This window comes from Cnephaeus nilssonii (assembly GCF_951640355.1).
Source record: "Cnephaeus nilssonii genome assembly, chromosome: 5".
NCBI classification, from domain to species: domain Eukaryota; kingdom Metazoa; phylum Chordata; class Mammalia; order Chiroptera; family Vespertilionidae; genus Cnephaeus; species Cnephaeus nilssonii.
Genome location: NC_137076.1, coordinates 87,703,405 through 87,719,768, shown reverse-complemented (window position 1 = coordinate 87,719,768; position 16,364 = coordinate 87,703,405). Strand labels below are relative to the sequence as shown.

The window sequence follows — 16,364 nt, the reverse complement described above, 5'->3', positions numbered from 1 at the left end:
TTGAGCCGCACATGAGGAACCCGTGGCTTCCAAGGCCTTTTTGTGGGGTGAGGGCGTGGGGAGATTTGAGAGACAAGATGGTAGCTCTAGTCCTGGGAGACCCCGGGTGCCCTGGGGCATAGGGATTGGGTGGGGAAACTCCTCACCTGGTGGGACCCTCCCAGAGCACCAGACACACAGAGATCCTCAATAAACAAGTTAGTTTATTAGTTTTATATGGAGGCTGGCATTTCCTCTTCCCAGGCTTCAGTTTTCTCATCTGGAGCTTGGTCTCATGAGCCTGGGTGGGCAGCTGGCCCTGCCCAGTCTCCTGGTTTAAAGGCAGCAGCAGGGAGCTCGGGACCTTTGGAGAACCGGGTCCATACGGTGCCCCTAACCTCCTTTGGTCTGAGTTTTATTTTATTTTTTAAATATATTTTATTGTTTTTTTACAGAGAGGGAGAGGGATAGAGAGTTTGAAACATCGATGAGAGAGAAACATAGATCAGCTGCCTCCTGCACACCCCCCACTGGGGATGTGCCCGCAACCAAGGTACATGCCCCCGACCGGAATCGAACCCGGGACCCTTAAGTCCGCAGGCCCACGCTCTATCCACTGAGCCAAACCGGCCAGGGCTGGTCTGAGTTTTAATGTGTCTCCTGCTTTCCACTCTCTGCTGAGAGTCCCCCAACTCTGTTAGATAGGGGCCTCATCTGCCAACTTCAGTGCTGCATCCCCAGCGCCTAGCACAGTGCCACATACAAAATAGGGGTGCAGGCCTTGGTGAATGAATGCATGCATGCATTCATGCAAGGAGGCCTCAGGGGGGGGGGGCAAGATCTGCCCCTAGCTCCCTCTGATGCTCCTTCAAAGGTGGGTCAGGAGCAAGGCATTCCTCCCTCCCCACCGTTCCTCACCCACTCCCAACTCTATGCTCCACAGCCCTCCTCCCACCAAAGAGCTGAAATCCTGCTTGAGCCACCTGCTGTAGGGGTGAAGTTCCTTTGAGGAGTTCTAAATGTGTACTATACTGCCCCCAGGGCGACTGGGAATGTGTCACCTCTTTCCTGTTTTGTTTGGCAGATGATAGAACTCTTTGTCTTTGCAAATGCTCTCTTCTCCCAGAGGGCTGTGGGTCCCTGGGGGCTTCTGGTGGGCCTGGGGGCAAAGGTTCCCCCCTGGTTCTCATGCTCCCTTCTGCTGCCTTCGGGAACCTCTGCCCTTTCCTTGTAGGTGGGGAGGTGGTGAGATGCAGCTCTCAGGTTTGGGCCTGGGGGAGTGGGCAGCATGGGCATTTTGGCCCAGTTTGGCTCTGAGCTGTTCAGGCCTGCGTACCCAGACAAAGGAAGTTTCTGAAGCAGCAGCCAGCTCCACAGCACTCAAGCTGGGCATGGAGCCAGAATGCCAGCTTCGGGGATCAAATGTAACTGCCCTGGTTTGCCTCTTTTGTGCACATCCTTAGGGATGCAAGAGGGGGGTGGTTATCAGGGACAAATTTATTTGTCTTGGTCCTCTGGCCCAATACCTATGATCACTGGTTACTCCCTAATAGCCCAAGGCATCTTCATGTTAACTATAAACCATGAAAGGATGCCATTTCACACTGATTTCACTGGACTTGAGAAAAGGGAAAGGTCACAGCCCCATCCTACCTGTGGCTGACATTGTGCTTCTCTCCAACACCCCTTCTACCCATCTGCCCTTGTAGTTTGGATGAGACCACCTCTGCTCCAGGGGTGGGGCCTCACTGTTCTAAGCCAATCAGCATGTGGCATTCACTTGGCCAGAGGAATTGGTTCAGCAGGGGCCCAACTGGCCCAGAGCCCAGACTTTGGCTCAGGGGTCGTGGGAGAAGATCCTGTCGCTCTGGGAGCTGTTGGCAGCCGTCCTTGACCATGAGAGAAGTAATGGCGCTGGCACTGCACAGTGCCCTGGGCTGGGACTGTTATGATAACCAGTAAAACCCTTTTATTGCTTAAGGCAGTCTGAGTTTGGTTTCCTACTACGTCAACCAAAAGCATTCTTACCGATGTGTCAACTTCAAAATTCCTGTAGTAACCGAGGGCATGTTCCTCTAACTTTAAAGGCACCAACTCTTTAATGACCACTACCATCACCTCCGCGGGGTGAAACTTCAGAGCCAGTTTGGGCCTCTGCCTACTTGAAGGGGATTTTGCCCCATGCTGAACTCAATTAATTAGGAGAAGCTCCAGATTTTAACTCTGTTCTGTGAACTCACAAAAAACCTTGGGCAAATTACTTCATTTTGGGCTTTTATCTCCATCTCTTCAAAAAAAGGGAAGTTAGCCACAATATCAGTGTCCCTTGGCAAGTGTTGTGTCCTCCTGGGCCCAACCCCAGAGCCAGATTTAGCAGGTGTGGGTGGGACTTGGGCATCCTAATCTTGTTAACCTCTGAACTCCATCCCAACACCTTTTCTTTTTTTACTCTGCTGGGGTCAATGCTTGGGGGTCAGGTATGACTGCCTTCCACCATCTAGGGACTTGTCTCCATGCAAGACACATCATTGTTACATTCCTCAACCCCTGCCTTATGGACAGAATGGTCAATTCCTGCAAATGCCAAGGAAGTTTTCCTCTTCCTACGGCCTGGTATGCTTCCCATTTTCCAGTGGTTGACAGGAAGCTTGGAGCTACACTGACAGCCCCTTGTGGGGTAACCAGCTCTTCCTTGGGTCCTACCACAGTCATCTCTCCCACAAATGGTATTGCTGAGAGGCTTAGATGGTGTCTAATAAATTATTTTTTTTTAAATTGATTTAAGAGAGAGAGGGAAGCAGAGAGAAACATTGATTTGTTGTTCCACTTATTTATGCACTCATTGGTTGATTCTTTTATGTGCCCTGACCAGGGATCAAAGGAGCCCATAACCTTGGCATATTGGGACGATGCACTAACCAACTGAGCTACCTGGCCAGGGCAATAAGTTCTTAACTAGGCACCTCACATCCAACAAGCCCTCCGTAAATAGGAGCTATTATCATGTCTTCTGTTTCCTGATTTTCCCTTCTTCTTGATTTGTGACCATCTGGTTACACGTGTCATTGTTGGTGTTGCCACAGGTACATTTTAGGGGTAGGCTGTGAAAAACAGCAAAGAAACTGGATTCAGAGTTCTCTGTCTTCTATTCATTCCCATCATTATCTCTGTCTCCTACTTAGAAAACCAAGTCAGAAGTAGCTGGAGAAGATGGACTTTTATTTCTTCCTTTAAAAAAATAAATAAAATGAATACACTGGTTTGAATTTCCTTCCCTTCTCTTAGTCTCTCTCTTAAAAAAAGGAACCATCACTCTGAGAATCCTTAAGATAGAGAGGCAGGGAGCAGGCCACCTGGACCCACCGGAGAGATTTCACTCGACATGGGAGGGGTCGGAAGGAGGCTGGGCAGGCGAGCGTGGCTTGCACAGCCTTGGCCGCTGTGGGGGGTGATCCATCTTCAGCGGGGATGGACATTCCCAGGCTCGCCCGGCACCCTCATAGTTCAGTCTTCACCTTGTGCATCAAGTCCTTTTGGTCAATTTTGTCTAGGTCCTGGTACCAGCGATTGTAAGCCAGCAGGGCCACGTTCTTGGCAGCTACAGCCATGACCTCCACGGAGCTGGCTGCCCACTCCAGGGCATTGAGGTGGAAGAGTTGGTCGTGAAGGGCGAACCGAGGGAGAGTGGTGCGGGAGCCGTGGATGGGGTGGGCCTGCCACTCGGCTGTCTGCACTGAGTAATAGGAGCGGAAGAGGGTCTTTAGCTGGGACCGAAGGAGAGGCTTGGGGGACTGGACTCGCCAAACGGCTGCCTCCTGAGGCTGCTTCCGCCGGAAGCTGGTCGAGATGTTGACGGGACAGATATTGTCCAGGGCACAGAAGAAAGTGGGGAAATCTGTGGTAAGGATGCTGGCGAAGGGGAAAAGCTTAGGGTCAGGGAACCCGAAGTAGGAGGAGTTGAGGTAGCCGTGGACCAAGGAGACAACGGTGGGCTGGAAAGAGTCCTGGATGACATCAATGGGCGGGTCGAAGCCTTCGAACGCGATGGTGCTGCTGTTGTCCAGGTGCAGGGGGGTGGCGATGACCACTATGTCGTAGAAGTCGAAGCTAGTGCCCGCCTCATTCTCATACTCTACCAGGTACAGGGGTTTCCCTTCTGGAAGGAGAGAAGAGAGCACAAAAGTCAACTTATTTCTCGGCTTCTACCCATTGATCGCTCATCGGGGGCCCAGAATGGAGGGTGTGAGACCCTGGGTGTGGCTGGGCTGTCCAGATGGTGGGGATCGCCTTTCCATGCAGGTGTGGCTGCAGGGCGAGCACTGGACTGGGAGCCGGGAGACTCAAGCTCTGGTTCTGCTTCCGCCGCTGACTGTGGCTCAAAACCCGCGGTGGTCAAACGAGTAGAGCTAGACGGATGCGAATCCGTGTTCTGGCTTTGACATTGGAATTGGGACAACAGTGCCCTCTGGTGTCACTTGACAATGCTGGGACTTCCCATTGGTTTTTTGGAATCCTCCTCCCAGGCAGATCAAACTGGAATTTGGGGACAGAGGAGGCGTGAGTGTTCATTGTCTAGGAATGGGGTGGCCACGCCACCTGCTGTCTGCTCACCTGTATGCTGCAGGGTCACCGAGGTCACTGTGGCATGGATCACGTTGGCCTTGGTGAGCTTCAGCAGACCGGAACAAACCAGCTTGTTGCCTCCCTCCACGGACCACAGGATGCCCTGGGCCCCCGCTAGTGCCATGGCTCCTGGGCAAAGGGGAAAGGGAGCCGGTAGGTTCTCGGAAACACTGGGCAGGAAGTAGGGCTGAAGAATCCACTACCATCCTACCTGGCCTCCCTCCCAGGCCAAGACTCCCCACAACCATGGGCACAGAGAGACATAACACACAAAATCAAATATAATAAATGTACAATGCTGTGAGGCGACAACACTATGCTCAATGCAAGAACCAGCTACATAAGAACACAGACTGTATGATTCTATTTATCCAGACTATCCAGAATGGGCACATCCATAGAAACACTAAGTAGATTCGTGGTTGCCTAGGGCTGGAGAGCTGGGGGCATTGGGGAGTTGATAGCTAAAGCTGAAGGTATGAGGTTTCTTTTGGGGGCAATGAAAATGTTCAAAATTGTGGTGATGGATGCACAAGTGTGAATATCGTCAAAACCACTCAATTGTATACTTTAATTGGGTGAATTGTGTGGTATGTGAATTATATTTTGAAGGATACACACGAAATACTAAAAAGGGAACAGGGACGCCCCATGAGGGGGACACGTAGCAGGATCTGAAGATTGGGAAGGAGCTTGTTAATTTCAAACCTTTTCATTCATTTATTCACCAAAAATGGGCTGAATGCCTACAATGGTCCAGGCACTTTCTAAGTATTAGGGATACATTAGTAAACCAGGGAACAGAGATTCCTGTCTTCAGGAAGCAAAAATTCTAGTGGGAGAAAAATAAGTAAATATAATAGTCCGCTAGAAGCTGATGCCTGCGGGGGAGGGAGCCCAGGGCTGCTGGGGGCAAGAGGCAGGGTAAGACAAGGAGGTAGGGTGGCTTCAAGAAAAGGCACTGCCTGCACAAAGAACTGATGGGAGAGAGAGTTTAGCATGACTGCGTCTCAGGGAAGACTGTTCCAGGCAGAGGGATGGCCGCACAAAAGCCCTAAGGTGAGGAGCACACCTGGAACCCTGGCGACACGGTGAGGAGGCCAGAGTGGCTGGACTGGGGTGAGCGGGTGGGGAGAGGCGGTGGGGCCCAGGCCATGTAGGGCCTTGCAGGCCACTGAGAGGACTTTGGGTTTCACTGGAAGGAAAACAGGAGCCCTGATGCAGTTTCACAGGCAGACCTGACACGACTTGTCTTCTGTTTTAAAAGGATCACCCAGCAGACGTGTTGAGAATAGCCTGTAAGGGGCGGGGTGTGGGCGGACTTGGTGGGAGACTGCAGTAATTCAGGTGAGGGATGATACTGGCTTACACCAGGGAGGAAGCAGTGGTGGGAACCTGCGGGATTCTGGATAGATGAGGAAGTAAAGCAGATGAGATTTCTTGACATACCAGGGGGAGGGTATGAGAGAAGGAAATGAGTCAGGATTTGGGCAGGAGCAACCGAAAGGAGTTACTACCACCCCAGCTGGGAGAGGCAGGCTCCAGGAGGAAAGGTCAGGAGCTCAGGTTCGGCCGTGCTGACTTTGAGACATCCATTAAATGTCCCAGTGGAGACATAAGGGTGGCAGCTGACATGTGAGACTGCAGTTCTGGAGAGAGGTCTGGGCTGGAGGTCATGCTTAGGAGGCAGGTGGGTGGAATTTAACGCCTTGAGACTGGCTGAGCTCACCAAGGGCGCGTGAGAAGAGGACCAAGGACCGAGCCTGGGCCCTTCCATGTTATGAGGCCGGGAGAAGAGAAGGGCCCAGCCAAGCAGGCTGGGAGGAAAGGCCAGTAAGTGGCTGTGCAATTTCTTGGCCTTAAATGCCCCAGCTCTCCATCCTCCCACTGCCCCAGCAAAATCCTCCCACATCTTCCAAGGCCCGGAATGGCGGCCAGGCCTGGGGGAAGACATGCCCAATGGCTCTGCAGGCAGATTTAGTTATGACCCCTCTTGTGGCCTGTGCTGGAGGGTTGTGCACATGCTCACAGGCCCAATCATGAGATGGGAAGATTAGGCGGGCTAACAGATGAATACCCACAGCCCAGAGGCCCCTGGGTAGTTACTGAAACTAACCTAGTCTGGAGTAGCAGACACACATTGGACCTGAGATCTGAGCCTCGCTTTTGCCATCTGTAAAGTGGGGTAAATACATCTCCTGCCAGGTTGGAGGACCGATGCCAGAATCAAATGGGGTCGGGGCAACTAAGTGCTCAGGCAACCGTACTGAGCCAGGTAGGTGTGAGGTTGTTATGGGGAGCCAGCCCATGCTGGGCACTGTGGGGCAGGGAAGGGCAGGTGGGCAGGCCGAGGGCCACAGGCTCACCAGCAAAGGCGGGCATCGCTGCTGACTGGCCGTAGCTGGCCCGCAGGACGGCAGAGACGATGTCGTCGATAAAGCGCTGCGTGACGCCCACCTGGAGCAGGGACTCAGCCACAGAGCGCTGGGTCATGTTGATGAAGCTGGACTCCCCCAGCGAGTAGAGCAGCTCCTCCACGCCCGAGAAGGCATAGCCGTGGGCCTGGTACTTATAGATCCTGGGAGACATGGGGAGCTGGAGCCCTTATGCAGAAAGGCCTTTGGGCAGACCACCCGCTCCTGGGCCACTGCTCCCGGGAGGCCCGGCAGGGACCCACCCTCCTCCGCATGGCTACATTCCCCTTGGTCTGCTCACTGGCTGCGGGGGGCCTGGCCCACCTACAGGGACAGCACAGAGGGAAGGGCGAATTCCTTGGAATCCCACCAGACCTGGCTTCACATGGTGGCTCTGCTGAATGACAGCTGCAAACATGCTGAGCCACTCCCTGTCAAGGGCACAGTCCTCCTCTCACGCAGCTGGGACTGCCAGGCACTAGGCCACCGCCCCACTGATGCATCCGCCTCTCCAGCAGCGTCGGTTCTGCCCTGGCTTCTAGGACCACATGGGGCCCGATGGCAGCTGCCTCATGCCAATATTGTCACCCTCTCTGCCAGCCCAGCCTGTCCTCTCCTTTAGCTTGATCTAACAGCACTGCCACCTACTCCCCGAGCTCGCATCTTGCCCCAATCGCAGGGAGCATGCGCTGATGGATTTCCGGATGGGTTGGCCTTTGACATGTTGCCTCTGCTTGGGCTGCTGTGTAAACATGCTGCGTCTGGTTATTAACGGGATACCCAGCTGGAGGTGTCCAGAAAGCAGTTAGAAATGTGGGTCTGGAACTTAAGGGGAAACAGGCTGACAGGGAGAAGTGCCTCCCACAAAAGGGAGAACTCAGCTTTGTATGTTTGAATACAATTGACAAGGGATAAAAACGTAAGAAAGAGCGGTGAGGATGTAACGTTTGGGGGCCACCTGGGGAATATACGGAGGAGGTGCCATAACAAGCACAGTTAGGAAGTGGAGAGAGGGGAGAAGTGCCAGGGACAGGGAAGGAGGCGCCTCTGTACCTGGCCCAGGGGCAGGGGGACCCTTCGGGAGGGACTCTGAAGGAGAGCTGGAGGGCCAGCTTGGCAAGCAGAGGAACTGCGAGAAAGGGACAGAGTGACCACAGGAAGTGATGGGGAGGGACTGAGACCCGAGGAGGAGAGAAGGGTGAAGAAAGGTGTTTGTTCGCGGTGGGAAAACTGGGAGACAGCAGTGTCAAGAGTTAGCCTGCAGGCTGCACACGGCCTACAGGCATGTTTCCTTTGGCTAATAAGATGAATTGGTTGCATACATTGAAAAGCTGGGAGATTTCACATGTAACTCCAGATTTTCAGCGTCTTCTGAAAAAAATGGGAAGAACTAGCCAAATGAGGTAGGTATTCCCCCACGGCCGCACTTGGTGCTGGCAGAGTGCCGGCTGCCCCCAGTGAAGGCCTTGCTCTTCAGGGTGCTCCGCCTCACCCCCTCTCTCCCACCTGCTGCTCTATATCCCCTTTAGGTGCCTGAGTTTACAACCCCTGCTTAGCTTAGCAGACATAAAGGGGATGCTATCTTGATAATACCAGAGACCATGCCTATACCAGCTCAGTACATTCCTCCCCCCGGGTGCTGGCTCGGGGCCTGGATGGAAGGGTGCGGGGTTCTCATGCCCAGCAAGCGCCTCTCCCTTTTGGACATGTATGATAACACTTTCCCCCTCTCCCTTGGGGAGCCCCACTGCTCCGCCCAGCCCTACCTCATGAACTTCTCCATGACCTCCTCCACCCACATCTGCAGTCGCAGGAAGCTGATGCCATAGTGCCACCAGAGGCGGAAGAGGTTCAGCAGGTACCAGTCCGTCTCCTCCAGCACGAAATTCTCCCCGCCGAAGATGGCGCTCCTGCCCGCCACCTCTCGCCGGTGTTTCAGCCCTGAGGAGACAAGGAGGATCCCCTCAGGTCCCCTTCAGAGGGCCCCCAGGAGACCTAGCGGTGCCTGAAGCTGAAATTCGGGGCCTTTCCAAAGGATGCAAATGGACTGGCTCCCTTGAAGGGACCATGAGCTCTACGGTTCATCCATCTGTGCTGCTTGTTTAAAACAGTCAACCAATGCACTGGGGAAAGGTTGGGGCTGGTTAGTCGATAAGGAGAAAAAAATTAAAAGAATGTACTATTTTACTTTGTTTTTCCAAAAGGGATCCACTCAGCCATGAGGGAAATTCAGATGCCATCCTGAATGTCAGGGGTGGACAGGTCTGGGATGGCAGCCGTGGGCACCAAGACCCCACGGGAAGAATCTCAGCTCCTTGAACCACCCACACTCTGCGGCTTGCAGAGCACAGGCCCTTGTGTATCTCACTCCATCCTCTCACGGCCCGGGAAGAGGCAGGACAGGCGTCAGAGATGTGGAAACTGAGGCTTACAGGTTAAAGGACCTGCCCCAAGTCACAGGTTTTTGTCTCCACCCTCCCATTCCTGTCTCTGAGTCACCAGTACCTTTCTTAGTTCAGCATCCTTCCAGAGATATTTTGTGTGCAAATACTCATAAATGTGTATATTTCTGAGTTAGCCCCTCCCCCCACATACTATACACTGTCCTGTACTTTACCAACATGCTGTGTCTTGGGAGATTGTCCTATACCTGGACGTAAAGGATGTCCTCATCTGGCTGACCAGTCTGTATACCTAAACAGTAATTTATTTAATCTCAGATCCCAGTGGGTGGGCAGGTAGATTTCCCACCTTTTGCTATTCTAAACAATGCTGTGATGATAACCTTAAGTGTCTGCCTCTTGGCACATGTGCAAATATCACTACCGAGAAGTGGAATTTCTGCATCCAACAGTATAGGTTTTTGTGGTTTTGATAGATGCCGCTGGGGTTACATCCCAGCTCTCTCACTTATTAGCTGCATGGCCTTAGCCGAGGTGCATACATTTTCTGAGCTTCAATTTCCGTAGGAGGAGATTTGACCCCCATCTTGCAGGCTGGTAGGGAGGATTAGAGGTAATGGCTATGTACCACCTACAAGGATGCCAGGTCCCTGGCAAGCACGCAGCAGGTGCGAGCCATTACGATTATGATTATGAAGAGGCCGCAGATTGGAAGGGAAAGAAACTGGCCTGGGAGTCAAACCTGAGTTGTAATCCCGGCTCTGCAACTAACTCACTGTGTAACCTCAGGCAAGTTCCTTCCCCTCTCTGGTCTCAGCTGCTCCATCTGTAAAATGAGGAGATTGAGCTACATGACCTTCTGGCTTTGACCATCAGGGGTGGGCAATATGGGAAGGGCCAGATGGCTGCCGCCAGCCCTGGGGGCTGGACGATGGAGCCCCAGGACGGTGCACTCACCCAGGTGCTTGACGAAGTCCTGCATGTGCAGGCTCAGGGAGTGGAAGGAGGCGGCCCCGCTCTCATAGTGCTGCTTGTTGACCGAGATGGTGGCCAAGCGGCCACCCACCGTCCCCTTCTCAAACACGTCGATCTGCACCCGGGGGCCGAAATGCTGCTGAAGGAAATGCGTCACGGCAGAGCCCCCGATTCCAGCTCCAACCACGGCTGCCAGCAGGCCCGGGAGGCAGGCAAGGAGAGACAGAATATGGGCATGAGACTGCAGGACACACCTTCACGGCCTCCTGGGCCAGTGAGTCCCAGGCACTTGCCTAGGGTTAGAACACCTCAAAAAGGCAATCTGCAGACTAGTTTTTAGTAAAGCGATTACTAAAGTGCAAAACTGCCATCTACTGTAACCCTCACTTTGTAAAAAAAAAAAAAGAGAGAAAGGAAAAAAAAAAAAGACACATTAGCAGTGAAAAAGCAGAAACCTCAAATTTCAGGATGATCATTTAAAGAGAATAAATTTAGTTTGCTACAAAACTCATTACATTGTCCCTATTTTTATTTCACCATGAAAACCTGGTCACTGACAGGTACTATTAGGTAGATCAGTGTTTGGAAACCATTCTTTAATCCAAGGTTTGGCAAACTAGAGCTTGTGGGCAAAATCTATGCAGATGCCTGTTTTTGCAAACAAAGTCTTATTGGAACGCAGCCAAACCTGTTCTTTAGCTTATTGTCTTGGGCTGCTTGCCTGTGAGGCAGAGTTGAGTAGTTGCAACAGAGACTATAAGGCCTGCAAAGTCTAAAATATTTACTCTCTGACCCTTTACTGAAGAAGTCAGCCAACCCTTGGTCTAGTGACTCTAGACCAACCAATTACCTGATACATCGTTTCTAGATCTGTCTTGGCCAAGACTGGAAAGCGCCCCGTGATGGCTTGCTCAGAAGCATACAGGGCACTTTATTCCAGTTTAGACTCTTGTTACAAAGTTTCAGCTCTTTGAGGTCTTTTTGGGTCTTATCATCCCTTGTGTTTCCTACACCTCTTCCCTCTCCAAACTTGGTTCACATGCCATCAGTATTCTTATTCCAGTCACTGATAAAAAACGTCTCGCTGCACAGGGCTGTGAGGTGCTACTGGGAACCACCACGCAGATAGATGCTGATCTAGATAAGAATCCAAAACAGGACTGTGAGAGGACAGTAAGGCAGCTCTGAAGCTACTGAACTGGCCTGACACCTGACCCACCATGTATCTGATCCTCTCATCTGACAGTCCAGCTAGTAACTCTAGCCAAAAAGAAAATAAGATAAATCTGGTGTGATTTGTCCTTCCTAGACCTACGGTGGACCCTAAAGCCACCGGCTCCTGTCCAGGAGGCAAAAATACAAGGCTCTTTATCATCTGGCCTCCACTTATTCCATCCCCGGCCCCACCCTTGCCACCCTCCACACCTTCTTATCTCTGTGGAGCATGTGACTGCTCTCTCGCGCCTCTGCCTTTGACTGCATCGCTCCCTTTACCAGGAATGCGCCGTCACCCTGTGCCTCGCTGGCTTCTGTGGCCCTCATGCCATTGCTTGGCTCGCCTGGCCCACCTGACGGGTCAGGCGTCCCTCCAGCATATTTCCGCCTCACGCTGTCTTTACCCTGGGCCTGGGCCTCGGCACGTTCTGCTCAAATGGTCTGTTTAAGGACTGAGAGCAGGTCATATGCCCCCAGAGCCTGGCAGGCAGGAGAGTTCGTTAAGTGTTTGTTGTACCTTGAAAAAACAAACCACTTCCTCCTCCTCAGTATTTACAAAGCCACTTCCAAGAATGCCACTAACCTTTTTAAACCAGTGTGCTCCCCTCCCCTCCATTGGCAACAGAGCCTGGAAGCTGCCCAAGGGCCAGAGGGAAGAACACCTCGCTCACTCAACACCCATGAACTGACACCCACTCTCTGGTCTACGGTAAGATGTGCTGGGGCACACGATGGATCTAACAGGGCCTCTGTCCTCCTGAGCCCAGGCAGAGAGGGGGCAGACAGACTCATGCACAATCAGCTATGACAACGTGTGACTAAGGGCGACAACAGGGTTCCAGGGAATCCCGAGGAGGAAGCAATGAGTTCTGCCCGGGGGTGGGGAGACACAGGTTCAGAGGGGAAGGGTCGTTTGGTTGGGACCCTGGAGGACAACCGGGAAGCCCGTGAGCAGAAACACATTCTCCACAGAGAAGAGCGTGAGCAGGGCAGCGTGTGGAACTACGGGGGACTTAAAGGGTCCAATGCTACACCGAGGAGTTCAGATGTGATCCTGCAGCAGTCTGAGGGTTAAGCCACGCTAACAGGAAGCTCCTCATTATCGTGTGGATAGAGTTCAAACCACCAAGGGTGGACGGAGGCTCCTGTCAGAGAGCCGAGGACAATCGGGAAGCTACAGGGCAGCTGGGCATTGCCAAGCGTCCTGCTTTAGATGACCCCTGGGGCGAGGCAGGCAGGGCCAGCTGGAAGGAGGCAGGCAGCAAGCTTTGCATTGCCAGGAACAATAGTGCGGGGAGGAGGCCCTGAGCCTTCCCCAGTGGTCAGTGGGAGTTCCGCTCTGTTGTCCACTCCCAAGAGAAGGAAGAGTGCCCAGCACCTCCAGGTACAGCCTGCCTAACTCTTCCCCATTCTTCAAAGCCTGGCTCAAAACCCACCTTCTCCATGAGGCCTTCTTTGGCCACGCTGGACCTCATGATTCTTTCTTTAGAAAACCCTCAACTCTCGGTCCCAAATTGATTTCTGACATGCTTCAGTGTGTCTTAACCCTTTGTGGCCTGAGCTGTGGCTTTGTAACCCAAGATGCCTTAGCACTGCGCTGACCCTAAGTTTGTGGTGCTCCCATGCAACACCCCTCCCTGCCGAGTGGGGCGCACAGAAGGAAGAGGAGTGGAGTAGGGGCTCCTACTCCCCCACACCAGAAGCCCACCCCCTCTGCCTACCTGTGGAAGTTTTATGTGCGGGACATGACAATCTTTTGAGTCATGTTGAATTAAAATGACAATTATTAAGAGGAAAAAACAACAACTGTAAACAAATATGGAATGCTAGTCCATGACATGCATGATGAAGTATGTAGCAAAGTGTCCTGATGCCTGCAATTTATTTTGAAATCCATTAAAACGTCAGATGGGTTCCTGGATGTGGATAGGTATATGATAAGGCAAGTAGAGTAGCAGTCTGTTAATGGCAGGAACCAGGTGGTGGGCAGAGGGGTGATCACTGCGTAATTCTTTCAACTTCAGTGGACATTTGACCTTTCTCAAAATAAAATAATGGGGGAGGGGAGACAGGCAAACCCCACAACACACAACACACACAAATAAAATGAGTGCTATTAAAAAGTTCCCCACGCTGTCACTCAGCAAATCTCCAGCTGACCTACCCTGGGTTCTGTCTCCACTAGGGCTGTCTCCTACCCTCCCAGCGGTCTGGTTTAGGTGCTGCTTCCAGAAGCGCCCCAGGGCCCCCACCCCCAGAGCCATCAGAGGCTGGGGTGAAGCGCCCTTCCTCTATGGCAGGGTACTTACAGCCTTAGCACTAACTTCCCGGTATTGTGCAGTCTTCTGCAGGAACTAGGAGCGCCGTGCCTGCTACCCAGGCCTTCAATCAGCCTTTGTGAATGCCAGTCTCTCACACCCTGACCTCTGTTACGGGGCCCTTGACAAAGAGCCTGGTCCATGGCACATGCTCACTATTTCTGAATCTTTCGGTGAGATCACTGGCCAGTCCTGCCCAAGCCTCTTTCCACCCCAGATAGCCTCGACACATGCCCATGCCACCCTCCGCAACAGCACCTTGCCTGCTGCGGTCCCCTTCCGCGCCCAGTCGCAATCCCTCGCCTCTTCTCCACCCAGCTCCTCTCCCGGGTACCCCTCCATCGCCCAGCTGCCTTCCCCATCCCCCACCCCGCAGCTGCCGGCTGAGCGCCCCTTTTCCCGCGCAGCCCTCCCCAGCTCAGCACCCCATCGCGTCCTTCCCGCACCGATTTTACTAGGCCCGGCGTCTCCGCCTGTAGCGGCGGCGGCGGCGAGGAGCGCGGCCAGCGCGGCGAGGAAGCGAGCAGCGCGGGCCATGGCGGGCGGCGACGGGGGCAGCACGCCGGGGTCCGGTGCTCGCGCGTTGGTGCTGGGCTCACCGCCCCGCCCGGGAGCAACATTGGCCGTCCCGCCTCCCAGCCTCTCTGCTCACAGCCTCTCATTGGACGAGTAGCCGTCCCTCTCCAGCACAGGCTGCATCTCTCTCGGGCAGGCTCTGTCATTGGCAGCTTCCCCGTCCCGCCTCCTGGATCTGGGCTCGTCATTGGCTGGCTTATCCAGGTGTGCACTTTTCGGGTGCTCAGCATCAGGACCTGGGTCCCGCTGCAGGAAGATCGGTGGAAGAGGAAGAACCAAAGCTTAGACGACTTCGGTTCAAGTCCAACCTCTGAGAGGTACTAGCTCTGTAAGGTGCCTCCTCTGTGTCTCAGTTTCTAGGTGGTTGTGATAATCACGTGACATAAGGCATGTGAAAATGCTGGAAATTGCTGACCAAGCATGCAGACAGGGTTACCCTCAGTATATGCTCTGACACTGCTGTTACGTTTATTTGGAGTTTCTACATAGTTAATAGCTCTGCCTTCTACTTAAAAACAAGACAAAACAAACAAAAGGGAAGGGTTTCATCTACTCACAATGAAGGAAAGGTAAAAAGGAAGGGATAAACCTCTATTTTCACCCTCTAAGAAAACAAGACTAGTCAGTGTGGGTAGTTTGCCACACTGAAAGACAGATTTCCTCTAGCAGGAAATAAAATTGGGGATAAATTTCAGATAAATAAGTAAAATTCATATTTATTGTTAGATTATGGCTAAGAGAAGAAACTGAAGGGATTCAGAGAATAGTAACGGAGCTTATAGCTGAGGTCCTAAACTAGCTTTGTATCTTAAGAGGACCAGACTGGATTACTAGTAAAGTGGTAGATGAATAAACAAACATTCCTAATATTATATAAAAAAACTCCACAAAAACAAACAAACAAAAAACCCCCAAAACTTTGGCAATGTTTGTGTCAGAATGCAAAACCTTTTACTTCTAAAGACTCAAAAAATTCCTTAAAATTTTTTGAGCAAAGCATTCATTGATAACTGGGAAGTTCTTTTCTGTGCTGACTTAATCATGTAGTTTTTTTGTAGGGTAAATCATATTAACTTTAAAACAACTTCTTCACTCTGCTTGTAATTTCAGGGTCTTTGAAAACTCTAGAATCTAGAGCTGTTTTCTTCTCTTAGGAAGTTCTTCCAATCTTATAAACACATTGGCAGTGTGAGCGCATTAAGTTGTAGGACGAGTTCAAAAAAGCTGTACGAGGAAAGCAAAGAGGCATAATTCTAGAGGCAGGGGTGTTAAAACAACTAGTGAGACTGGGGATGAGGTTGGGTGACTCTATCAGTTATCTACTGCTGCATAACAAACTACCCCAAAACTTAGTGGCTAAAAGTAAACCCGCACTTTGGGCAGGGCTGTGAGATCAGGTCATCTCTATCCCACATGGTGTCGGGTGAGGCTGAAGGATCCACTTTCAAGATGGCTGGCAAGATGGTGCTGTCAGTTGGGTTGGGCCAGCTTAGCTAGGGCCTCAGTTCTACCCACAGGCTGCTTCAGCTTGCTCTTGGTTTGGGGGCTGGCTTCTAAGAGTGAGCATCCAGAGACGGGAAGTTTTGTGTCGAGAAACTGGCAGTGTCACTTCTACTATATTTTATTGATCAATCGCAAAGGTCAAATTCAAGGAAATTTGGAGCCAGGTTGTCACATGTTTTAAAACTTACACTGTGAAATTAAGAATGTGGACAAAGTCTATGAGTACATAGGAACAAGAATTTACTTACTAACACTGGGAATATGGGAAATGGATCCTGGAGTCAGGGTGTGCAGAAGGATGAAAATGAAAGGCCAAACTGCAGAAAAGGCTGGCTCCAAAGAAAGCGACTCAGCCAGGA

At 52.0% G+C, this 16,364-nt stretch overlaps 1 protein-coding gene across 1 annotated transcript; it reads right to left on the bottom strand.

The window, feature by feature from the left end:
- Positions 1 to 2,925: 2,925 nt before the first annotated feature.
- On the bottom strand, positions 2,926 to 14,526 carry PCYOX1L (prenylcysteine oxidase 1 like). Its single transcript, XM_079770811.1, has 6 exons — positions 14,373 to 14,526; positions 10,376 to 10,582; positions 8,783 to 8,957; positions 6,969 to 7,180; positions 4,591 to 4,731; positions 2,926 to 4,135 (listed from the first exon to the last, which is right to left on the bottom strand). The coding sequence occupies exons 1-6, from the start codon at positions 14,461 to 14,463 to the stop codon at positions 3,477 to 3,479; spliced, it is 1,485 nt and encodes a 494-aa protein (XP_079626937.1). The 5' UTR covers positions 14,464 to 14,526; the 3' UTR covers positions 2,926 to 3,476.
- Positions 14,527 to 16,364: the final 1,838 nt, after the last annotated feature.

Bases quoted from the DNA above. Each gene is read 5' to 3' on its own strand.
- PCYOX1L (XM_079770811.1), bottom strand. From the start codon at position 14,463: ATGGCCCGCGCTGCTCGCTTCCTCGCCGCGCTGGCCGCGCTCCTCGCC. The intron at 8,958-10,375 runs GTGAGTGCACCG...TTGTCTCCTCAG, and splicing joins GGACTTCGTCAAGCACCTGG to GGCTGAAACACCGGCGAGAG. The intron at 4,136-4,590 runs GTGAGCAGACAG...CTCTCCTTCCAG, and splicing joins GGTGACCCTGCAGCATACAG to AAGGGAAACCCCTGTACCTG.